This window comes from Fukomys damarensis, unplaced genomic scaffold (assembly GCF_012274545.1).
Source record: "Fukomys damarensis isolate Sample0158 unplaced genomic scaffold, DMR_v1.0_HiC HiC_scaffold_7, whole genome shotgun sequence".
In the NCBI taxonomy this organism is placed as follows: domain Eukaryota; kingdom Metazoa; phylum Chordata; class Mammalia; order Rodentia; family Bathyergidae; genus Fukomys; species Fukomys damarensis.
In genome coordinates this window covers 8117189-8141755 of record NW_022900919.1, presented here as the reverse complement: position 1 = coordinate 8141755, position 24567 = coordinate 8117189, and the positions used below count along the sequence as shown (strand labels likewise).

At 42.8% G+C, this 24567-nt stretch overlaps 1 protein-coding gene across 1 annotated transcript in view; it reads right to left on the bottom strand.

Moving 5' to 3' along the window:
- Positions 1-24567, bottom strand: part of Adamts17 (ADAM metallopeptidase with thrombospondin type 1 motif 17) — a 281117-nt gene that overhangs the window by 71801 nt on the left and 184749 nt on the right. Inside the window, exons 15-16 of the mRNA XM_010611091.3 lie at positions 20974-21094; positions 4653-4733 (exon numbers count right to left, since the gene is read on the bottom strand). Of these exons, the coding sequence (XP_010609393.1) occupies positions 4653-4733; positions 20974-21094 (202 nt within the window). The remainder of the gene's footprint in view (positions 1-4652; positions 4734-20973; positions 21095-24567) is intronic.

Sequence of the window (24567 nt, the reverse complement as noted above, 5' to 3'; positions counted from 1 at the left end):
AAGGGTGGTGGAAGAGACACTTCAGCAGGTGGCCTCAGTGTGCCACAGGCTGTGGAGGCATCGCCAGCTGTTGTCAGAGAACTACGGGAAGGGAGGTGAGAGAGGCAGGTTGTGGCTAAAGGGCTGAGGTCAGCTGCCAAATGGGGACGAGCATCCCGGACACGGGGTGACAGTTAGCCCGAGGACAGTACATGTTGCTACCCCAGGAATTAACTCCCTCACCAGCACAGAGTTCAAGGCATCCCCCGCCATTGTGAGCAGGAGTTGGGAAGAGATCTGTACTGTTGGCTCACACAGGCACCCATGAGTCCCGAAGATGTCTGGCTCTGGTTGGGAGGTGCTGTCTGCAGCTGCTGGGCTGGGGAAATCTCCTTTGTTTGGTGGTTGCAGGGATGGCGGTAACTGGTGGTTCCAGAAAGGAAGGATAAGCTCTGGGTTCCCAAGCATGGCTTAGGGCTCCCTCCCTGGCAGCTCAAGGTTTCAGGTACTCCAGATGCAGCCTTACAACTACCACTCAGCTCCACAGTGCAATCTCAGGGCAGAAGCTCCTGATCACACATTTCTCAGCCAAACAACACAGGCAGAATTAAAAGTAGGAGGTCAGCAGCTCCAAGAGGTGGGAGGTTTGCTGTCCTTTTTTACTTGCAGGGAGTAACAGCAAAACACATAATATGAGAGTTCCTACTGCAAAAACCAAGAATTTAGCACCTGAAATTCCTTCAAAAGGGTGAGACTTCAGAGTCTGTTGGGACACTGTAAGAGGTGAAAATACTTTTAATTGGTTCACATTTCATTACCCATTCTAATAAGTCCTTATTCTTAGACTTAGCCTGGTCATAGCAGACCAAGACACACAGACTGTAAGAAGACTTACACCAGGGATGAGTTCTAGGGTAAGAGATAATTGCTAAAGAAGTCTTCTGGAACCTGGGAAGCCAAAAGGCTAAAATAACTACAAAGAGAAATGAGGGGGTGTGCAGCAGGTGTGGGATGAAACAGATTCCCGGGGATGGAATGTGCACCCCAGATCCCAGGCCTTGGCGGGTAGGGGGAGGGCTTCCTGGGAGTTAGGAACAGAAACAGCCTCTCAACTGGTGTGTGCCTATCTGTGTACAGCGACCACCAAGAGTATGGATTTAAAGCCTCTGGAGTCCTCTGATTTCCTTTTTTTGGTTTGGAAGTAAATTCATTTCTTACAACAATAAGATCACATGTAATAGTGAACAAACAGGCTCACTGTGGGATTTGATGATACCTTGCATTTGGGGGTCTCTCACCTCCTGTTCCCATTAGCAGCAGCTGGGGCTGTTCTGCCTTTCGTGAGCTACACAGAGTCGGGTTCGTCAGAGCCCACGAGGCTGTGTGTGCCTTTTTCCTCAGATGTCCTCCATGTTAAATCAGTGTTAGGTTCTACAGTTTTTGCCCCTGTCCACTCTCAGGCATCCTAGGTATATTTAAGCCTCCTTTGCCTTAGGCATTTTGAGATCCATTAGTTTGCATGTGAAATTAGGATTCGGGGACCCAGACTATACTAAACAGAAGTGATCAAGATGATCACAAATGCTTTCGTTTCACAGGCAAATCACAGAGCTCTGAACAAAGGGAATTCCGCCGCCACCTGGTCTTACCTGTAACATCTGCAGGGCCGATTTGCTTTGCTGGGGAGGAGGTTCCCCCTGGCTGCTTTCACGGAGGCCAGGGGTTGGATGTTTTAAAGGACTGTTCACACACCGAAAAAAGTGCAGGCTCTTGTGGGGTTCTGCTCAGAAGCCTCTCACACTGCAGAGACTTGTGAGGCATTACAGGGGTGGGGGGTGCAGGGGCTCATACGTTTCCTCGAGATTAGGGCAGAGCAAAATCTCTACAGCGGCCCCGCATGCAAGGCCATGTGCTGAACATCTGTGTCTATCCAGGTCCTCCTCCTCCTTGCTTGTGGACATTTATACACCAGCCCTGGACTTGAAGGCACTACGAGGAAGGTGGTGAATCATTCCGGGGCGGGAGGCCATGGCATGCTGTGAGAGCTGGCTGGAGCAGCTGTGAGCTCGGAGCCTGCCCAGAGCCCTCCTCTGGCACGGAGCTGTGCAGAAGCTTGGTGGGTCTCTTTGCTGTCTCCCTCCTGGATTCAATAGGAAGACCTGAACCTCAGTCAACCTACTTCGAATCCTGGCATCGACTCAGCTCCTTTTATTTCCACTCGGAGTCCTGCCAGCTCTGTTCTTAACTATGGATACAAACTGCAGAGACATTTCCCATTCCAGGTGGTTTGGAGCAGAAAGCCAGCAGGCGTGGGCTGAAGGAAGGTGGGGTGAAATTCTTCAGGAACTGCTCCCAGCAAATGTGAGAGTTTTTCAGAGTCACACTGGGTTGACTTCCAAAGCACCCAGCCCCGAGTGGAAACCAGTGTGCCTGTAACTAATGGTAGGAACATGATGAGTGTGGACCACCATCGGGTGAGCACTCGTCTACGTGCCAGGCCCTGCATTACCAGGATTATGATTTCTGGGTAAGATAAGAGGACCCAGGCTGGTTCCAAACTCCCACAGAAGTACAGTGCTTCTGGGAAGTCCGGCTGTTCAGAGACCTTTAAACCAATCCCCCTTGGGATAGAGATCTGGTCTCTGCAGTAACCTTGGGAAGGCTTAATGTGTTTTCCAGTGAAGAATCTTCTCTACCAGCCAGTCTCTGGCCCCGATGGGACACCACGGGGCAATTCTGAGAGGCTCCACGGCCCACGGTGAATGCGGGTGATGTGAGGGCTTTGCATAAGTTCCTAAGCCTATGTGTAAACACTGCATGCATTACTAAGCCCACAGAGCTTCCACGGCTCCTGTGCAGCTCCACAGCAATGCTTTGGAGCGCCTTTGGGAATAGAAGGCATCTGGTCTCTAAAGTACAGCATGGCCCCGTGGTTAGGAGCCACAAAGGGGATATTACTGTTCGAGTTAGCTCATGTGGCCCTTAGGGTCCCACACAGACAGGCATTAAGATTGAGCTGTCCTAGGCAGCATCCACCAATCATTATCCGTTGACCCAAAAGAGAGTTCTGGTGAAAACTTCATTTTCACCTGAGAACTAAGGTAAGGATTTGATTCTACTATTTCCACAGAGAAGCAGAGAGAAAGAACACCTTCCTTTTTCCTCCAGGTCCCCAGGACTGGGATCAGGCAGAAGAGTGGCACTAGGAAGGCTCAGAAGCCAGGAGGGGAAGTCGGGGGACTTCTTTGTAGGGGCACCAGCTGGTGCTTGACAGTAGAACCAATAAGTTGCTCTTGGAATTGGGTGAGCTATTGGGATAAACGGATTATGATTTTTTAAATAAGAGTGAAAGGTGACTCCAGGCTCCCATGGAGGTCTACTGTCCCTTGGGAGTGGAAATACCATTCCCAGGTAAGAATGGTACATCCCCAGTGGACCAGTTGGGAAGGGTAATGTTTGGGATTACTCTAGGTGATGGGCGTCTAGTGCTAAGGCTAATAAAGTCAATCCTATTTCCTGGGCAGAAAGAGAAGGGATCTTTTGATAATCTAGTAAAAAGCTATCATTGCAAAGAAGCTGCTAAGGGAAGCACGCGACTGTTTCAGACGGCATTTATGAGCATTGTTGAATTTGTAGAGTGACAGCTGGGACAGAGACAAGAGAGTAACAAGAGAAGTGAGCTACACTTCCTTCCTTCCTTCTTGCCCTCCTCCCCTCCCTCCCTTTCCTTCATCTCAGACAGCACCTCGCAACACAGGCTGAGAGACTAGAATATAAAGGAAGCTCAGGAGTGGTGGGTACCGGTAGAGCACCCACCTCACCCAGGCCATGACCAGGGATTGGGGTTGGCAAAAGGACACAGAGCATAGCATTTCCATCTCAGTGAACCAAGGAAGAGGCAGCCCCAGGGAGTTTTTTCTTCTTTAGCCTGCATAGAGAATACTCATGAGTTCGACTCAGCCTCCCAAGCTCCCTGGTACTACAGCGCCAGGCTGACCTTGGTGGAGTCAGCAGCAAAGCTGGAACTTGAGCCTACAGTACATTCAGGGTCCTCTCTAGCTGACAAGGGGTTTCACTGGATGATTCTCCCACCAGGCTCTAACCACGGTTCCACCACGGAATCCAATTCCATAGAGAGATGTAGGTTTTTGTGCTTGAAGTCAGTGGGGTTGGTTAATAGAAATCTGGGGTACACGGAACTTAGTGAAAATCAGCATTGTTCTGCCTTTCCATTTGACTCAGGGCTGTTGCTCTCCTCCCAGCAAAGAGTCACCCCCAATGCCATCGACAACATGCAGGGGGTCCGTGCAATTTGGGCAAAGCACTGTAACGGCATGGGCTAAACTTGCACTGGGACCTCCTGGGTGATTCTGGGAAATGTACGCTGTCCCAGGGCTCACAGCTTCTCTTACTCTGCTATCATTTTTCTTCCTGTCCAAAGCTGACGGTTCTGATGGTTTGCACACTGTCCCTCAAATCTATCTTGGAGGTGGCTGCACTTAGCTGCATACAACCAGCACCATTTGGTCCATTCTGAGTACTATGTTATGACAATGGAAGTGGAGGTGCAAAACAGCTGACCTGGGAGAAAAGTGCAGGACAAGATTCACCAACCTAACTGTAAAAGTCAACTGTCAGAACATCAACTGTAAATCAGAACATTTTCATTTTACCCAGAAAACTGTGCGCTGGTTTATCTTCTACCACGCGGATCCTCCGAGCTCCAGCAGGAATAATAGCAGCTTCGATATAACCTGGGGCAACAAATGACATACAGGTAAACCATACCTCCATCCTGGATTAGGCCAACATGACATCCTCCCTCCCAAATCTCCCCTATCACACCAGCCATGGTAGATTCAGAGGCTGTAGGCTGGCACAGCTCGGAAAATACGGTTCGTCAACTGGGTCCCCATTTTCCTGAGAGTGCCATTTGCAAGTGCCCTAAGCTGAATCAAGACCCTCCTCCTTCCCTGAAATTTTTATGTTGAAATCTTAACGTCCAGTACCTGAGCGTGATATTTGGAAATAGCACCACTGAAGATGAAATTAGTTAAGATAAGGTCACAATGGACTTGGAGGAGCCCTTAAGCCAATATGACAGAAGACCTTTTACAAAGGGGAAATCTGAACACAGACATTTACACAGAACACCATGAGAACATGATGGTAGAGACTGCGGCATTGCTTTTCCAAGCCAAGAAACACTGAGCATTGGCAGCACACCACCGGAAGTTAAGAGAGAGGCACAGTACAGATTTTCCCTTGCAGTTTCAGAATGAGCCAGTACTGCTGACACCACAATCTCACTTTCCCAGCCTCCAGAGTGGTGAGACAATAGGATTCTGTTGTTTGTGCCACCCAGTTTGTGGCTCTTTGCTGCAATATTCCTAGCAAAGAAACACACCCCGGAATCCCACATGAATGGTATCCCCCAGATACATGGGTGAGGGGTCCATCTCATTCATCTGTTGGAGGTTCCTTCACTCTTTGCTGTAATTTGACTTTTCTCCAAAAACCTACGGAATGACAGCAGAAGCCAAGCAACGTGTCATAGGACAAAACTGTCGCCTCAACTGCAGGGCAGTTTCCTGTTTCCACTGTCTTCAGTCATTTCTGCAGCACTCATCGTGTATATTGCTGTGTGCTTCCTTCATTATTTCCAAGGAGTGGGGGAGCTGTCCACGCTTGGCAGGGCAAGGTGCCCAGGGCTTAACTATGTGGAGATTATGGAAAAATCTATTTTAAAGGCTTATTCATGTTTTGAATAATAAAAAGTCTATTTTTATTATGCAAATATTACACATTTCCAGTAACAGTTGGGTCACATCACATCACACTAAGAAAATAAGCAATATGTATATGAAATAATACTGTCTTTTGAAAGGATACTAGCACACACTCCATCCTGGCCATGTGACCACAGCTCAACTGCTCTGAGGTCTTGGTAGCGCCTGGGATATAAACAATACAATGATCTCATAAGAGGCACAAGAGCACTGGATTAAGTGCAATACCTCTTCATGATGCAAGCTCTTAATACTCAGGACAGAAGAGAACTCTCAACCCAACAAGTGACACCAGTCACAGTCTCACAGCAAACATCTCTTCAAAGGGAAGTACTGCTATGAAAGCTTAGTAGTACTGGAGAGAAAGAACATCCTTGCTTCATTTCTGATTACAATAGCAATGACTGGATTGCTCTGCATTTGATATCATGTGGGCTTACTTTATATGGGAGTAGAGAATGTGAAAAATCTCATCTACAACATTGTCCATAGTATAATCATATTAAGTAGTATATATTACTATATTAAGAGTTTTATTAGGAATGTAGATTAAGTTTCAGCATATTCTTTCAGTCTCTAAGTGCATGATTGTTTTCTCTTGCTTTCATAGCACAATTATGTTTTCTAATATTTTCTAATATCAAAACTTCATAGCTCTAGAATAAACCTCATGTAGCCATTATTTCTCATATGCTGCTGAATTGTTATATTTAGAATATTAATTATAGCTTTTACAGTATCATTTGTAAGAATGGTCTGCATCACTTTGTGTGTGCTTGTGGGTGTGTTGAATTGGGTTTTGATATTAGTATTACTCTTGTTTTAATAGAAAAAATTTCTCAGCTTCTGTAGTAATTTGTACTGATTTTCAATTTTACGTAGACCACAGTTGGGAATTTAACTCTTTCCATTTACTTCAAACTAGTTTTAAATTATTTAGTTTAAACTATAAACAAGTAAACTTATTTACACTTAACTTCCTGTATACTTTGACTTTTTATTATTTTACATATTTATATTTTCCTACCCTCTTTTGTTCAACAGATGAGTAAATAGCAGAGCTGCACACTACTTAGTTCATTTACCCTTTGCTAGGGCAGTTTCCACAGTTGCTCTCGTTTTAGCTCTAAGGATGGATTTAATGTTCATTTTGAGACCTGTGCCAGTTTTGCTAAAATTCTTGTTGCATTTTTTCCCTTTGAAACAGGCTGTGGAAATAGTAGTTCCTGATGTACAATATATAAGATATCACCACTCACTGTCTTCACATTTTAACGTCAGTTTGGCTGCTGTAAAACTCAGGGGTCTCGCCTACTTTCTCAGAGGCTATTGTAGAAGTTGCTCCACTTAACGTGACTGTGGAGAAATCTGAGGACAATCTGAGGTTTCCACATTATTGCTCCCTAAAATTTGTATGGGACACTCAAAGGATTTTCATTTTTAAAGTTTAACAGCTATGATATAGTGTTTTTGTGGGACATAGGCTTTATTGTCAGTACAGCCATCCCTCAGAATCTGTGGGGAATTGTTTTCAGATAGCACGATCTGCAGGTGTTTAAGTCACTTAAGAGAAAATGGCACAGCATTTGCTATAACCTACCTGTATCCTCTTATGTACTTTAAATCATCTCCATGATTTATAATAGTACTTAGTACAACGCAAATGCTATATGAATCATTACACTCTATTGTTTATGGACTACTGACCAGAAAAATATATTTTCAGGATGGGGATTTAGCTCAGTGGCACCACACCTGCCTCAGAAGTGGAAGGTCCTGAATTCAATCCCCTGTACTGAAGGAAAAAAAAAAAAAAAAAACAATGTATTTTCACATTTAGTACAGATACAATTTTTTAAATGGATATTTTCAATCTCCAGTTGGTTGACTCCGCAGACTCAGAACAAACACAGGGGACCAATTTCATATTTAATGTTTGAAGAATTATTTGTTGTTCTTTGGGAGGGGCATCAAATTATAGATGTTTGATCTCCTGCGTCTTCCATGGTCTTCATTTTATCTCGGATTCTTTTGACTTCTTTTTATTTTACTCTGTTCCTGTTTGAGAAGTCTGTCCTCTACTTCTACTGTGATTTCAACAGTGCCGATCTTCTATCCTTTCTCAAGGGCTTGGTTTTTGCAATGGATTCACACACTTCTTTCCTTCGTTGGGCTGTCATGTTTCAGCTCCCTCTGTCACCTTGCTGTATCACTGTATCTTCCTTAAGATCTTGTGTCTTAGCTGTGTGTTATTATTTTATTAAGGCTATTGTTGATTAATTGGGTTTTAGAACTGGTGACAAAAGTTTGGTCACAGTTTTTAGCTCTTCCTTGGTAACCTCTTGCTGGTGAGTATTTTTTTTTTTTAACCAGTCATTTGTTTTCCTTGTCCTTTTTATTCCTTTTGTTTTACAGTATACTTACCTAGATCTGGTGCTGGTTCTCTCAAAAATTTGAGGGGGACAAGAATTAATTGTATCAGTTACTGACAGGAAGTAGGCTTGGGTGGCAGGGAGGGACAGGATAGCACTGTGAGGCAACAGGATGTTTCCATGGTTTAGAGTAAGATTTGTCAGAATATAATTTTATGTATATCAGTGAGCTAATCTCATCTGGAAAGTTTGTGTATTTTAAATTTATACAAAATACATGAGCTTTTTCTCATGGCAAGAATATTAAGCATACAGAAAAATCTTGAATTTGCTTAATTACACTCCTCTCTGTTAGAAACAGTACTACAAGCCACGTATCAGTTATATTATTAATTTATGTATCTTACTATTTTGTGTTATTTCTACACAAATAAACACACCATGGGATACCTTACATTTTTCTATATTTTACATAAATGTTAGGAGTAGCAGTATAACTTAATATTGTACTATGTTACCCTCGTTATTTTTAAAACATGCTACATCTTGGAGATCATACATGTTATGTATGGTTCGACTAACTTTTTGTTTAAATTGCTGGGTAGTGTATGTAACTACTCCCTTGTTGGTTATTCACGTTGTTATCAAATGTTCATTACTAGAACAATAAATAGCATGTATAAATATGGACACAAAACAACTAAGCAAACTACTAACAAACTTAATTCACCAACAGAGAAAAAAATTATAGACTACAATAAAATATGATTGATCTCAGGAATGGAAGGTTAGTTTAATATATGAAAAATCAATCATTTTATTAAGAGACAAAACCCATAGTATCTCATATGACAAAATAATTGACAAAATTCAACACCATGACATTAACAAAAACAAAAAATATTAGAACCAGAAGGGAATATCCTCATCCTAATAAAGACCATCTACAAAAAACCCATAGCTAATACCATACTTAATGGTGAAATACTGAATCCTCTTTCCTTACAACCCAAAACAAGAAAAGGATGTCTTGCTACTTCTGTAGTAACACTATGGACTTAATAACCAAATTCAGTAGAGTAGCTGAATACAAGGCAACACACAAAACTCAATAGCTTTCCTGTAAACACACAACAGACTCACTGAAACAGAAACTGGAGAAACAACTACCTTCACAATAGCATCCAAAAAAATGAAATGCCTAGGAATGAACCTAACAAAAGCAATTAAAGACCTCTATTCTGAAAACTTCAGCCCTCTGAAAAAATAGATCAAAGAGAGTATCAGAAAATGGAAAGACATCCCTTACTTCTGGATAGGATGGACCAATACAGTGAAAATGACCATACTTCCAAAATTGCTATATAGATTCAATGAAATCCCAATTGAAATTCCAGCAGCATACTTCACAGACCTTGAGAAAGCAATTCAAAAATTCATTTGGAACAAGAAGAGACCTAGAATAGCAAAAGCAATTCTAGGCAATAAAGACAGAGTAGGGTATTACAATCTGCAACCTGAAACAATACTACAAAGCTACTGTGATAAAAACAGCATGGTACTGGCAAAGAAACAGACCCAAGGATCAGTGGAATAGACTAGAAAATGCAGAAACAACTGCAGACACACTCAGCCACTTCATCTTCGACAAAGGAGCCAAACACCCTCACTGGAGGTGATAGCCTCTTTAATAAATGATGCTGGAGAAATTGGGTTTCGATTTGCCAAAGATTAAAACTAGATCTGTATCTTTCACCATGCACTACACTAAAATCAAAATGTATTAAACATCTAAATACTAAAACATAAACACTAAACTGGCTAGAAAAAGGGCTAGATAGAACTCTCGAAGACATAGCTATAGGAAAAGATTTCATGAGCAAAACCTCAGTTGCATGTGAACTAGCACAAAGAATCAACAAGTGGGATGTCTTCTTATTAAAAAGCTTCTGCACAGGGCTGGGGATTAGGCTCAGTGGTTCCGCTGCTTGCCTCTCAAGCACAAGGGCCTGAGTTCAATCTGAAAAAAAAAAAAAAAAAAAAAAAAAAAAAAGAAAAAAGAAAAAAAAAAAGAAGGTTCTGCACAGCAAGAAGAATCACCAACAGTGTGAAGAGACAACCCATAATGTGGGAAAAAATTTTACCAGCTGTTCCTCAAAGGTCTACTATCTAGAATATATGAAGAACTTAAAAAAAATCAGACTTCCCAAAGTTAAAGACCCAATCTAAAAGTGGGCATCTGAAAGGAATAGACATTTATCAGACAAAGAAGTAGGAATAGCAAATAAACATGAAAAAATGTTCAACCTCACTGGTCATTTGAGAGATGCAAATGAAAGCAACGCTGAAATTCCACCTCACCCCAGAAAGAATGGCTGCTATCATGAAATCAACCAATAACAAATGCTGGTGGGGCTGTGGGGAGAAAGGAACCCTTCTCCGCTGCTGGTGGGAATGCAGACTGGTGCAACCACTGTGGAAATCGGTATGGAGATACCGCAAAGGACTAAGACTAGAGATCCCATTTGACCTGCTATTCCCCTGCTGGGTATCCTCCCAAAATAATTACCACAGCGATATATGCACACTCATGTTCATAGTGTCACAGTTTGTAATAGCTAAAACTTAGACACAGCCCAGTTGCCCACAAACTGGAGACTGGATAAAGAGAATGTGTTTTTTAGTAAAATGCAGGACTACTCAGGCATAAAGAATAAGAAATTAGAGACATTTCTAGCTAAATGGATGCACACTGAGGCAATACTCTTCCTTGAAATAAACAGGACACACGTTTAAATACCAATTAGTTTCTCTGGTGTGAGAAATTGAAAGTGTAAATAAAGATCAAAATGTATAACAGATAATGTGAAATAGGAAGAAAAGGTTCAAAGGAGAATGCTAAGTGGGAGAGGTGGGGAAAGGAAAGAAGGGAATGGAATTAACAGGAGAAAATGAAAAAATGGAAACAAAGTCTTTGTAAACAGGGAGGGATGGAGGGGATGAAGGGAGGGCTGGGGAATGGGGAAAAATAAGAACCAAGACAAGTCATGTAAAGGTACAAGATCACAATGATGAACAGAACTGCATTGTATACCTAAAATGGTACCAATAAATTTAATAAAAAATAAGAATCAAGATATATTATGTAAAGGTACAAATCTCTAATGATGAATGTCATTATACCTAAAATGTACCAATACAATTTTTAACAGTTCTATCTTGAGCAATTAAGCAAGAAAATAAAAGACATACAGGTGGGAAAGAATGCATAAAATTATCTCTGCAAACACCAAGATCGAGGAATACAGTAAAATAACTATTAGACCAGGTTCAGAGGTCAATATACAAAACTCAACCTCACTTATATATATTAGAAATGAACAGTTGGCAAATAAAATTAAGAAAACAATTTGACTTAAATACATCAAAAAGAACAAAAAACTCAGGAACAAGTTTAGGAGAAGATCTTCAAGATTTGCTCAGTGAAGACTATAATGCCTCATATTAAGGAAGATAGAAGTAAATGAACAAAAGACATATGTTCATAGGTCAGAAGAATAACAGGAATACTTCTCAAATTGTCCTATAGATTTAATGCAATCACTCATCAAAATCCAACCTGGGTAGTTGGTTTGTTTGCCAGAAACGATAAGGTGATCCCCCAAATTCAAGGGTTCTAAACAGTCAAAACAATATTTTAAAAGAAGCTGGAGGACTCACAGTTCTTGATTTCTTTTTTTGTTTGTTTGTTTGTTTTGCTTGTTTGTTTGGTACCAGGGATTGAACTCGGGACCTTGCGCTTGCGAGGCAGGCAGCAGAACCACTGAGCTAAATCCCCGGGCCCACACTTCCCGATTTCAAAAATTTTCAGCTAGCTACAGTAACCAAGAATGTGTTACCACATAAGGACAGATATTTCTATCAATGACATGTAACTGAGTCCAGAAATAAATCATTTATTGATTTCTTTAAAAAAGTACGAAGAACAGTCAACCAGTAAAAGAATCATGTTTTAGAAAGTACTGAGACAATTAGATTATGTATATACAGAAGAAAGACATTAGACTCCAATCTCAGATCATATAAATAAATGAACTCCAAATGGATCACAGATCTAATCATAGGAGTTAAAACTCTAAATCTCATAGAAGAAAGCACGGAGTAAATCTTTGCGATATGGGATTAGGCGATGGTTCCTTAGATTTTACACCAAAAGCACAAGCAACAAAAGAGAACTTGAACTATTCAAAATTTAAAATTTTGTGGTCAAAGGACATCATCAAGAAGGTGAGGAGACAATCCATAAACTAGAGAAAATATCTAGAAGCCATTTATCTCATAAAGGATCTGTATCCAGAATATATAAAGAAAGCCTACATCCCAGTAAGGAAATGATAAATAATCCAATTTTAAAATAGGGATATCTCAATAGGCATTTTCCCAAAGGAGACATGAACATGGCCAGTAAGTGCATGAAAATATGCTCAGCCTCATTAGTTATTGGGGAAATGCAAAGCAAAACCACAATGAGACACCATTACCAGTAGTTAAAAGAATATGGAGAAACTGGAAGCCTCAACTCACTAATAAGAATGTAAATGGTTCAGCCACTTTGGAGAAGACTGGCACTTTCTCAAAAAGTTAACAGAATTACTACGTGACCCACCACTTCCACTGCTAGGTATATTCACAAGAGAAATGAAAATATACATTCACACAGTGACTTCTATGTGCAAGTTCATATCAGTACTATTCAAAATGGCCCCCAAAATGGAAAGGAACCAACTGTCCATCAACTGATGAATGTATAAAACATTGTGGCCTATCCATGGTCTATCCAAACAATACAGTTGTATTTGCAATAAAAAGAAATGAAATATTAACACGAGCTACTGCATGGATGAATCATGAAAACATTATTTTCAAAATTACAAAGGACCTCACACTATAGTTCCATTTATGTGAAATGTTTAGAATAGGCAAATATATTGTTGCTTTGGGTTTCAATCAGAGGAAATAGGAAAATGACTGTTAGTGGCAAAGGATAATTTTGATAATGGCTGCAAACTTTGTACATCTACTAAAATCTGCTAATTGCATACCTCAAAGTGCTGAATTTCATTGTGTATGATTTTTATCCTTACAAGATGCTAAAAATAAAAACAAACAATACTGCAATGAACATCCATGAACATGCCTTCCTGTGAATAATATGTTCAACATCTTAGCAGATCAGCTACTATGAGAGTTGCCCAGTCTAATACAATGGGATTTAAATGTTAAATGTACTAAGTTGTCCTCCAGTGGCTTCATGGATGTATGAGGCAACCAACACTATAGAGAGTACACGTTTGTTCATAGAATTCTAAATAGTTGAAATGGGGCCGGGGATTTAGCTCAGTGGTTTCGCTGCCTGCCTCAAAAACTCAAGGTCCCCAGTTCGATCCTTGGTACCAAAATAAATACATACATACATACATACTTGAAATGATCAATCCTCTTAATATTTGCTATGCAATAGGTGAATCTCTATTAAATCTCTGGATTCAATAAATCTCAGCCGGGCGTGGTGGTGTGCACCTGTAATTCCAGTACTTGGGAGCCTGAGGCAGGAGGATCATTGTGAGTTCGAGACCAGTCTGGGCTACATAGTGAGTTCCAGGTCAGTCTTAACTACATAGTAAGACCCTGTCTCAAACCCTGCCCCCCCCAAATAATAAATAAATCTCTACATTTATCTTTATTAAATCTCTAGATTTAATTTGCATTTCCCTGATCACCAGTGAAGCATGTGATTCTATCACAGTTACTGACCCCTTGCTTTTCTTTCTTTCTTATGACCTTATTCACAACATTTGCCCATTTTTCTACCACTTTGTTTTTAATTTACAGGCAGGGGTATTAAAACACAGTTTAATATAAGATACGTACTTGATATATTTTGGAGCCAACCTCTTACTAGACATATCACAATTTTTTTGTTATTCTTTTAAGACAAATTTTATCAGAAGGTTTTGATTTGACAGTGATATTTTTAATTTTTGAGATTTTGGTTTTTGATTTTTTAAAAAAATTAATTTTAGCTATAATGATCACATTCATCATAGGGAATTTGTATCTGTACATGATATATCTTTGATTCTTCTTTTTTTCCCATTTCCCTCCCTCCATTCAACCCCTCTTCCTCTCTCTATAAAAGTTTTGTTTCTATTTTTTCCTCTATTCTTTTTTCTTCGTTCCTTTCCCCTTCCCCCTCCCTTGTTCCCTTCCCATTTGAACATTTTCTTCCTATTTCCCACTATCTATTATACATTTTGGTCTTATTTACCTTTTCAGCTCCTCAAACCAGAGAAACAGTGCAATATTTAAACATGTGTTTCTGACTTATTTCACTGAAGAGTATGGTTTCAAGATCCACCCATTTAGCTACAAATGCCTCAAACGTATCCTTCTTTATGGCAGACTAGTATTTCATACTTTCTTTATCCATTCATCAGTTCACAGGCATTTAGGCTGTTTCCAAGCTTTAGCTATTATAAACTATGCTACTATAAATATGGGTGTGCATGCATCACTGTGTTGCTTTTAATTACTTCAGGAAGTTACCAAGAAGGGGTATATCTAGGCCAGATGGAACCTCATTTGAGTGAAAATGGCATGTGTCTCTTTCAGGTAGGAGTTTGAATAGCTTCAAGGCCTAGTTTGATATAGTTCCTTTTTCCTGTCATGGTGACTGTGGCACTGTGTGAGAGTCTCTGATAGCCTAGGTTCATGAGTGACCACCATCTGCAGAACCTCCTGCCAGTGCCAGAGAGCACGAGCAAGAAATGAACCACTGTGTTAGGCCACCAAGACCTTCAGGGTTTTTGACAGTGTTTTGTTTACTTGTCTATTGCTACAAAACCAACCACACACATTCAGATTCATCCATACATGAACTGCCACCTGAGATATCTCTGTTCTCCTTAGACCTCTTAAAAATTTCCTTTGCATTCAGCTTTGGCTGATTTTGGGAAAGATGAAGAAATAAGCATTTGTTTAGTCAGCCATCTTGGACCGAAAGTTTACCAAATATCCTTCAGTTTTGACAGCAAACTCCTTGGCATTGCTACTATAGATTCAGCCCCAGATGTTTCAAGTAAATGTTCTACTAGATGACTAGGGAGACTTCACAAATGTAAACACAGCCCAGCTTGAGGGTAGCAGTTGCCTGATTTTTTTACCCTCATCCATCCTAGCTCCGAGGCAGGACGACTTCCACCAACTGTGTGGTCCACTGAGCATGATCCTTTCCAAACGCATCTGAATTGGGAATTGCAACGCTGACTCAACAAGCGGCCTGCACACGGTCCTTGCACCGAGCTGCTCTAAATGCTTTTAATTCAATTTTTTTTCTCTAGGAATGCTTCTCGACTTTAAAATTCTGACAAAAAGAAATTAACAAAACTCTGAGATAACAGCATGGATTTTATGCCACAAATATCTCAGAGAAATCAATTCTTTCTGGAGAATCTGAAGAATTATTGGATTCTGGGCATAGAAGACAGGAAAGTAGAGATGAGACTGTTCAGGGTCAAAGTGATTCGAATCTTTTTCAAAGCAATTTCCACTTTCACCGCCTAACACACCTGGGCTCAATTCTGCTTGGTGAGTGGTCACTTTCCGAAGGGAGCTGCTGTGGAGCAGAATGCCGTTCCCGCTTTGTGAGTAACAAAGCCAAGTGTCAGAATCACCAGGCTCTACAAGCCAGGGCAATGGCCAGAGCCGCCAAGATCCCAATTCGTTCATTTTCCACATTCCAGAGCAAGGTACATTTGCAGCAGTGCATGGTCCACACGTTTATTTTTAAGCGTAACTTTGGCACACGCGCCAACACTGAAATGGCATCTGTTTTCTGTCTCCTTGCAGGCCTGGGGTGCACATGCTGAACAGTGCAAAGCTCAGGGCAGGCGCAAGACCCAAGCAGGGCTCATCCTTAGGTGACCTCTCAGGACTGGGCTGTCCTGGTGGTGCAGCTGCTCAGCTCTTCTTTTCGATGAAGTTTCTCTCTTCTTGGCACAGGGAGAAGCAGTTAAAGAGAAAGTCCTTGAAATGGAACGCTGTCCTCTCTTCTCAAAACCATGAAACTGCCTCAAACTCACCGTCCCCCAGGCCATATTCTGCCCCAGGGCTCAGAGCTCACAAGAGATTGACACAAAAAGCAACCAGGCAAGTGAAGAGTCCATCACCAAGTCCCAAGCACCCGTCACCCCTCAGGCCGGATGCCCCGCTGTGTAGATACTAGATACAACCACAATGAATCATGCATGATACAGAATTTCAAAAGGGGATCTACTCTAAGAATTTATAAGACAGGTTCTCATTTTAGGCAATAGGGGTAAGGCTTCACCTTGGAGTTGATTCTAGTCTTAGAGCAAGAAGCAGGAGAAATCCAGCAAGTGGGACATGATTTGATTCCATGAGGCAGAATATGCTATTTTTGCCTTAAGAGCTACTTGTTAGAAGAATTTCCTAGTGATGCTAACTTTTAACCTGTCTTACATCTACTAAATAGTTAATATTACCAGGATACGAAGACATTTCCTTACAAAATTACTCTAACTGAATTTCCCCAAAGATTTGCTTTTAGATGATGGGTGGCCATATTTTTCCTTGTACTATCAGTAGCATTAACTGTATTTGAAAGAAAATTATTGGCATTATATATAAGCATAATAATAAGGTACAGGGAAAATTCTAGCTATGTGTACTGGAATTCTTTTCCCAGCTTGCGTAAAACATTTGGAAAAAAGAAAGTATTTATTTTGTAAATAAACCAAGATATACAGAAAGGCTTCTGTGTAAGTTTGTATTTTTCTCTTTTTAAAAAAGTTGTTTATGAGACCACAGATGCTCCTGGACTTATGACTGGATCCTGCCCTGATAATCTCATCACAAGTTGAAAATAGTCTAAGTCAAACATGCATGTACTATGCCTCAGCCACTGAACACATAGCTTAGCATACAGTACACTGTGAAGCACTGCGAGTTTCCTGTTACGGGCTCATGGCTCCTGGGAGCTACTGCTTGCTGCCGCTGCACAACATGGCTGACAGAGAATCAGACTGCATATTTTTAGCCTGGGAAAAGATCAGGCAAAGTTCAAAGTTGATTCTCCTAGATGTATATTGTTTCTGTATCATCATTAAATTAAAAAATCATGAGTCAAACCACTGTAAGCTGTTTTGCTAAAGGTTGTTCCTGGGTCTCAGTAAATAGGAACTCGTTGCTTGGGAAGCCCACAACGACAGAGCACATTTTACTCCCTGGAACACAGTGCCAGTGTGAATGGGTCAAATCAAGGCCATCACCTTTACCTCCAGCACGAAGACCAGGAGGGAACCAAACGTCCCTCTGCCAACAGGGAAATCGTGTCCTGTGGTATGGAAACTTCCCTCAAGAGGAAGGTGTCTACTGAGGCTAAATTCTCTGGCATGCTTAGCATTTTCTGCGAAAGTGCCAGGTATGGTTGAAGAAAACAAAAACCCAGCCTTGGCATGATAGGGCATGTGTCTATCCAGCCTCTTGGTCTCACGATTCCATCTTCCTTTTATATATTTAAATTGGTTTTATTCTGCAGTGTTCTTTTTGGCAATCAGCCTTGAATATAAGTTATGGACTATCAATAAATGGACCTTGTGTTTATCCATAGCTCCATGCATGACTCATTTCCATTGATTCTATTCAGCAAACATTCAGGCACTTAAGCGAAACAAGGGCCCCACACCAAGCATGTCAACAAGGACACCGCACGTAGCAGCCAAACATCTTACATGAGAAACACGTGGGAACCGTCTTTGCCATCACACATGTGGACACCTTCGTACAAAGGTTGCTCTTGACTAAGAAAAAGAAACATGTTGTAATTGATTTGTATGAACATTTTAGGAACAGACATGGTCATCCTTAATTGAAGGAGAAAGAGGCCTCAGAACAGGTCCTTGTCAGATATCATATCCAGGAACTTTCCTGTGGAACATCCATACCCCACACTGGGGACAGAGCACGGAACTTGGAAACGGCAGGCTCTGAAGCAGATTACTGTGACATATGGGTCTATCTACTTTCTGTTGTTTGAAAAGGTTCTCTTCAAGAACAAAGCACAGAGATTCAGAGCCCACAGGGCATCCTGGTTGATTCTTGGTGGACTCTTTTGTCCAGGTGTGGCCTAGATGTCCACAGGCACTAGCCACACTGCCATTACCAAGGAACGGGACGTACCAAAGAGAAGGTTAAAACGACGATTTAATGAGTGAGGAAAAGTGAATCAGGAACTTCCCACTTACTATGTTCAAAGAGCCCGGCTACAGCCACCCAACCCAAGGCTTGAGCCTCTCCTAAGCCCATCCATCGAAAAGGCAAGTTGAGTGGATTCCTTCCAAAGCCAAGCACTCCATCTGTTTAGAGCTGGAGAGTAACAGACACTCTGCACTCAGGGCACCACTTCCCCAGATGCCGCACTGGGGTCTCTTCTGATCCAGTGGGAAATCCAGCCAACTGCCTGGCTGGGGCTGTGACACTCATCCTACGTGGGTCCACTCTCGATTCCCAGTTCAGAAACTCTGGGAAGAGGACCCAGAGGAGTTCAGGCAAGGGTCAGGACTGCATACAACTGGGCAGATAGCCTGCACTGGATTGTTTCATCTTTAGGGTATGGTGCTTCTCTTTGATAGTGACCCAGAAGGACGATAAGATATTCTTCCCTCATTCCTTGGAGTTTCGCACAGATGAAAGTTACCTTCATATCTGTACTGACAGGATTATCACATCCACTCTACTGAGTCACTCAGACATCAAATGACCTGGGTTTTTTTTCCTTTTTTTAGATTTTTACAGGGAGTCTCCTAAGAACACTTTTCTCCTTCAGCCTTCATGTCCTTCCCTGACCTGGGTCACCAGTTGATTTCTATCTGTCCTTTATGGCTCAAGGCTACCTTATATGTCTGTAGGCCTGGGTGAGGCACCACACCAGAATCTGGGGCCCAGGGCACCTCTGCTGAGCTGCCACTACCCCACACTCACAGGGGCTCGAGCTATCTGCCTGGGGTCCTTCACGTCAACTCTAATGGACACAAGACAGTTACCTTCCATTTCTGTGCATCTCGTGTTCAAAGTATATCCGTTTGAGCACGTGTTTGCTAGGGGAATGGACCTGTGCGTGACCCCTTGCCAGTATCCCTGTATATGTGCATTCCAGGGTGTCAGGCCCTGATTATGGGGTTGTATTTAACTCAGATAGGCAGCCAGGAAGGCATCTATGTGGGAATGAGCACCATACACAGATTTCCAGTAGGCAGAATCCATACTGATGTGGCTCTCACAGGCTCCAATGAAAAGAACAATTTTGTGCTTTAAAACGAACATCTGACATATGGCAATCAAAAAGAATTTCAGAGCATTTACAGGAGGGTAAAGTTAGTGTGAGCCTATGTTTCTCCAAAGGAAGTATGCTAAGGCAGTTGGGCCTCCAAAGTTAGAAGGAATTATACTGTTAAGCTCCAAGTCGGGGTGGGGATAATAGCCACCCCAAGGAGGCTTCCCTGGGATGTGTCCTTCCATGAGGGACCGTCTGTCAGGGCCACACATACCTGACCTTGCCCGGCAGAAGGCTATAATGTCTATGCACAGAGGAAATCTAGCACAAGGTGGATGGAAAAGAGGAGGCCAGGAAAAAGAATGCTATTGCAGGTAGATGAATGATTTGCCTAGGCCAAAAGGCCAGCAAACAGATTAGTGTTTCTGAATGGAGAGGATGCTTCTGCTCCTAATCTGGGGTCTGGTAAGTGAGCTGCTTTGGTGCATGCAGTGGAGGTTTTCAAAGGCATGTGGCAGAACTTTCTTTAGTGTTCAACAGAACTGCCCAGAGGCAGGGGTGAGCATGGCTGTGTTCAATCTGCCTAGGTTAGAGGGCACTATTGTAGCAGGTTCATTTATTGGAGATTGGTATAACATTCAATTTAAGTAAAGGGCTCTAATGCTTTTTAAAAATAAAAATCAAAGGGATTGGTAACCCCTCAGCAAATGCTGAGGGAGAAGTTCCAAACTTCTGACACAGCTCCAGGAGACAAGGTCAAAGTCACAACCCAGAAGCTCGGGTACTCTCATTGACCTTTTCAATAAGCATCATCGACAGGTGCCACTGGCTGTCACAAAATGGTGTCCTCCAGGCAGAGGGTCTGAAAACTATCTGCCACAAGCAGCCCGAAGCTGCAAAGATGGTGCAAGCACAGAGACTAAGAAGTCTCACCAAATGAACGCTGGTGTAGCTGCAAGGATGCTGCTGGGAAAGGTCGAGGTTTGGAACCAGGACCCTTGGTTACTCTGGGGTCCCAGTTCCCAGAGGCATCTATCTGAGCCCTTCTGGATCATAAAGCTCACGCACATTTCACAGACGCATGTAAATGCTAGCCTACGTTTCCTGAGACAAAATTCAGAAGCAGAGAAAACCTCACCCATCAACAGGTAAAAACGACGTGGCAGGGCCTTTGCTACCTCTCTGACCGTACATCAAACGGCCTGACAAGGAAGTTGACATGGAGCAAGCTGGGTTCTTCTCATTCATGGACGTCGGGGCCGAGCTGCTGAGCAGCAGGAGCCGTTTCCTCTCATGGGCAAACTAGTCCTTCGGAGGAACTTAAAGACATCATTCCTCCTTGCCTTTCAGTGCCAGCTCGCCAATCTATTATCATCTTGACCTTAAATATGAAGGGCAAGGGCGTATACACTTAACCTTTGGGCCAGGAAGTACATGTTGCCTGCTCTATACACACAAGGGCCCTGGCCCCAGTACTCACCAGTCCCCCGCGAGTGGCTGAAGTCACCCTTCACCACGCGGCAAGTCTTGCCATCCCCACTGCAGACACCACACCGGTCTTCCTTGGCCGCAGACCCGATGATGCCATCACAGCCGATTTTCTAGAGAACCAGAGCACTGTGCGTTAAGACTCAGAGGGGTTTAAATCAGATGCCTTGAAGGGCTGATTCTCCATCAGGTCCAGCAGGTGCAGGGCCTGGGGCCCCCAAAACTTCAGAGGTCCAAGAAAATATTTAAATTCTTTCAAATTCAGAAGAGGAAAAAAAAAAAAAACCAGAATCCAGCCTGGGTTATATTTTGTCTTTGCACACATACTTGTAAAATATATATTTCTAGTATGTGCTATGGAGGAAAGGGACCCACAGATGTTACCCACTGAGGCCTTGGCTGCACACTGGGGCAGCTGAGGCCCTAATCAGAAGTAGAGCTGCTCGCATACACCACCTGGCGCAGCCACAATTTCACAGGATCAGGGTTCACTGTGGGTCACCTGTGTCTTGGTTGGAACAACTGATAGTCTACGCCTATAGCAGAAACTACACTGGTGTCTGCTGAGAAAGGGAAGGCCCAGGGCCCAGGGGGCACGGCCAGATATGGGCCCCTAGTTCACACTTAGGGAGACCTGGTCAGCAAAACATCTGTGTCTCTGAAACCTTCTCAGTAAGTTATTTCTGGGACCAGAAGAAAGGCAACTCCATAGAGTTTCTATAGCCATAGAGTTATGAGAAGTAGAAAATGGCACCTCTTGTTTTTTCTCTAAAACACACACACACACACACACACACACACACACACACAAGCGCGGGCGCAGTTGTATGCACGCTACAATTTTGTAATCTGTGAAGTAACCTAAATTTATGTTAGATAAACACTTAGTGTTTATTCACTAGTTTATTTACTAGTTAAAGTGCTTTCAATGTTCCTCTTCCTTTTTGTCTGTTAAGGCAAATACTCTCAGAATAACAACAGCCCTGCACCCCGGCAGCATTGGTGCTTCAGGCCATAAAGGAAACCAGGGTCCCAGGGTGGGGCAGTTCAGCTTTTTCCTGAGACGCTCAGACAGGAACCGGCTATGTGCTGCCCTCCTCACTCACTCCCACCTACTGGACAGGACTTGGAGCCATGCTGGCTGAAGAGCAGATTCCTGGAGCCAAACACCAAGCCCAGGATCCCACAGACTGCTAGATCCCATCCTGGAGATCCTGATCCAATAGGGCAGGCTTGAGACTTTGCGTTTCTAACAAGTTCCCAGGTGAAGTAGACAATGCTGTCCTGGGACCACCCGACAAGAACCATTACACACTGGTGCTCGCTAAATGAGATGGTCAGATGAATGGCTTTCTCATCAACAATCCCAGAGCCTCATCTTTAAATGCTTTGGCTTCTCTGGGAAAGAACTAATGGGAAATTGCTACTGTGTGGCCCCAAAAGGGTAGAATAATTGGGTGTATTTCAGTACAGACTAAGATGTGGGAAGAGGTGAGCTAGTCTAATCTTAAAATCATCCTTATAAACACTAAAAAGGCAGTACTTGAAAAAAGGATCACACTTGTTCACAGTACAAAAACAAGTGAAGGGCAAACTTGGAAGTTTTAGTGGCCCTTGGCCAGGCAGGGAGCCAACCCATCAGAGTGGATTTCATGACAGCCGAAGAGCTGGGTGTTACATTAAGATGCACATGAAATGTACTAATGAAAGATGAAAAGACACAGACGGGAATTGGTAGTCAACCGTGACACCCCACTGTGGCAGACCACCCCACTGTGACCTGGGGGACACTGGCTGTGACAGAGCTCCTGGACTCTGCATCTGGCCTACTAGCTGGCTGCTAAGAAGTTGTTCAGCACACAAATATTGGGGTTGAGCATACAAAGTGGCCAAAAATAGAAATCCTGCTCGAAGCAGGGAGTTCACCAAATGCCCCAGTGCCAAGCCTGGAGACCACGTGCGTGCTGCTCTGCGTTCTGAGAGCTCCACCCTCATGGTCTCCAGGTGGGGGACAACCACAGGCCACCGCCACCAGAGCTACCCCTTGCCCTCGCTCTGTATGTCACTGGGATCTGCCCGTTAGGATGCCCCATCTCCCTCCAGGGCTTACAGATCTAGAGCCTTCCTACACAGGCTTCCTGTTATTTCTAAGCCACACCTCTGCTCTGTCACTAGGACTCCCTGACTTCATGCTTGGCTTGGCTTGCACCTCAGTTAGGACTTCCTCATTAAACAACTTCTGCATACTCTAAAAATACCCGACTTGGTCCAGAGAGCTTCTCCCAGCTCTAACGCAGGGTGTCTGGTGTGTCATCTAAATTTCCCTGATGCCATGCTGTCCTACAGAATGCCCAGTGTGTGCTCCAGTGCCTGGCATGTGAATGTGTACAACAAAGACTTGATGCATTAACAAATCAAATTCCACTCGGTGCTTTCTCCTACATCTCAACTCAGTCTCTCATCAGCTCTTAATCATGCCTTTGTGCCCAGCAGTTAGGATCCCATGTATCTACCATCTTCCTAACAGATCCTCCATGTCTTGTAATCTTCGTATTCCTGTTCCCTTACACCCACACACAGTGGCTGGCGAAGGCTGAGACCTAGTACATCTTCAACAAATGCATAAAAATGATGACCTCTTATTGAGATAAGCTCTGGAAAAAAACTGAGAGTTTAGAGACCTTGTTTTTCTAAAAGGGTTCTCTGCCTCTTTCTTCTGGACTGCCAGATGTCAACTCTCCTTTGACGTAGGACACTTAGTTCTCTCATACTTGAATTGGGATGTTCTTGCACAGTTTTTTTTCAGTCAACTATACTTCAGCTTATTAGCACTGTCAATTTATGAACAAGACAGATTTATATATTTTTTTCCTATGATGTCAGATCTCTTCCAATCTGCCATAACATCCACCCACAAAGCTTCACCCTGAAAATGTAGCATTATCAAGCTTTAGTGGACCTGAGTGGATTAATCCTTTTGCCTCTACAATTTTCATGTTGCTACCAGAGGCTTCTTGACATTTGCTTTGGATTCTGTTGTCTGTTTCCCTCTCACTTCTTTTGCACATGAGGGATGACTGAAATATATGAATATTTAAATTTTTAAAAATTGATTATAGGAAAAGACACACTGCCATTAATTTCCCTTAAAATACTTCCTCTCACTTCCCATCGCTCTTGCTGCTTTCCAAAGCAGTCCTTTACCCCCGAGTACCTGCAGAAGTAAGATCAGTAAGAATGCTGCCGTCAGGCGCCACCCAGCAGAAAGACGGGCTTGTAAAACATCACAGTCTGCACTCGCGGGAGCTGGCAACGCGTGACCGACCGCTGGCTCTTCCTCCAAGTCAAAAGGACCGTGAAAGGTAAACACTTGAGTCAACTCAGGGCACGGAGGCAGCCATGACAGCACGACTAAAGACACCAAAAGAGGGCCTGCAGAGCTGCTTTGGAAAGCGGCGAGAGCGACGGGGTAAATGTGTCTGAACCGAGCAGGAGGGTTTTGAGGGAGATTAAAGGCAATGTGCCTTACCGTAATATACTTTTTAAAAAAGTATTTACTTCATGTTAGATCCCATCTCCTATGAGC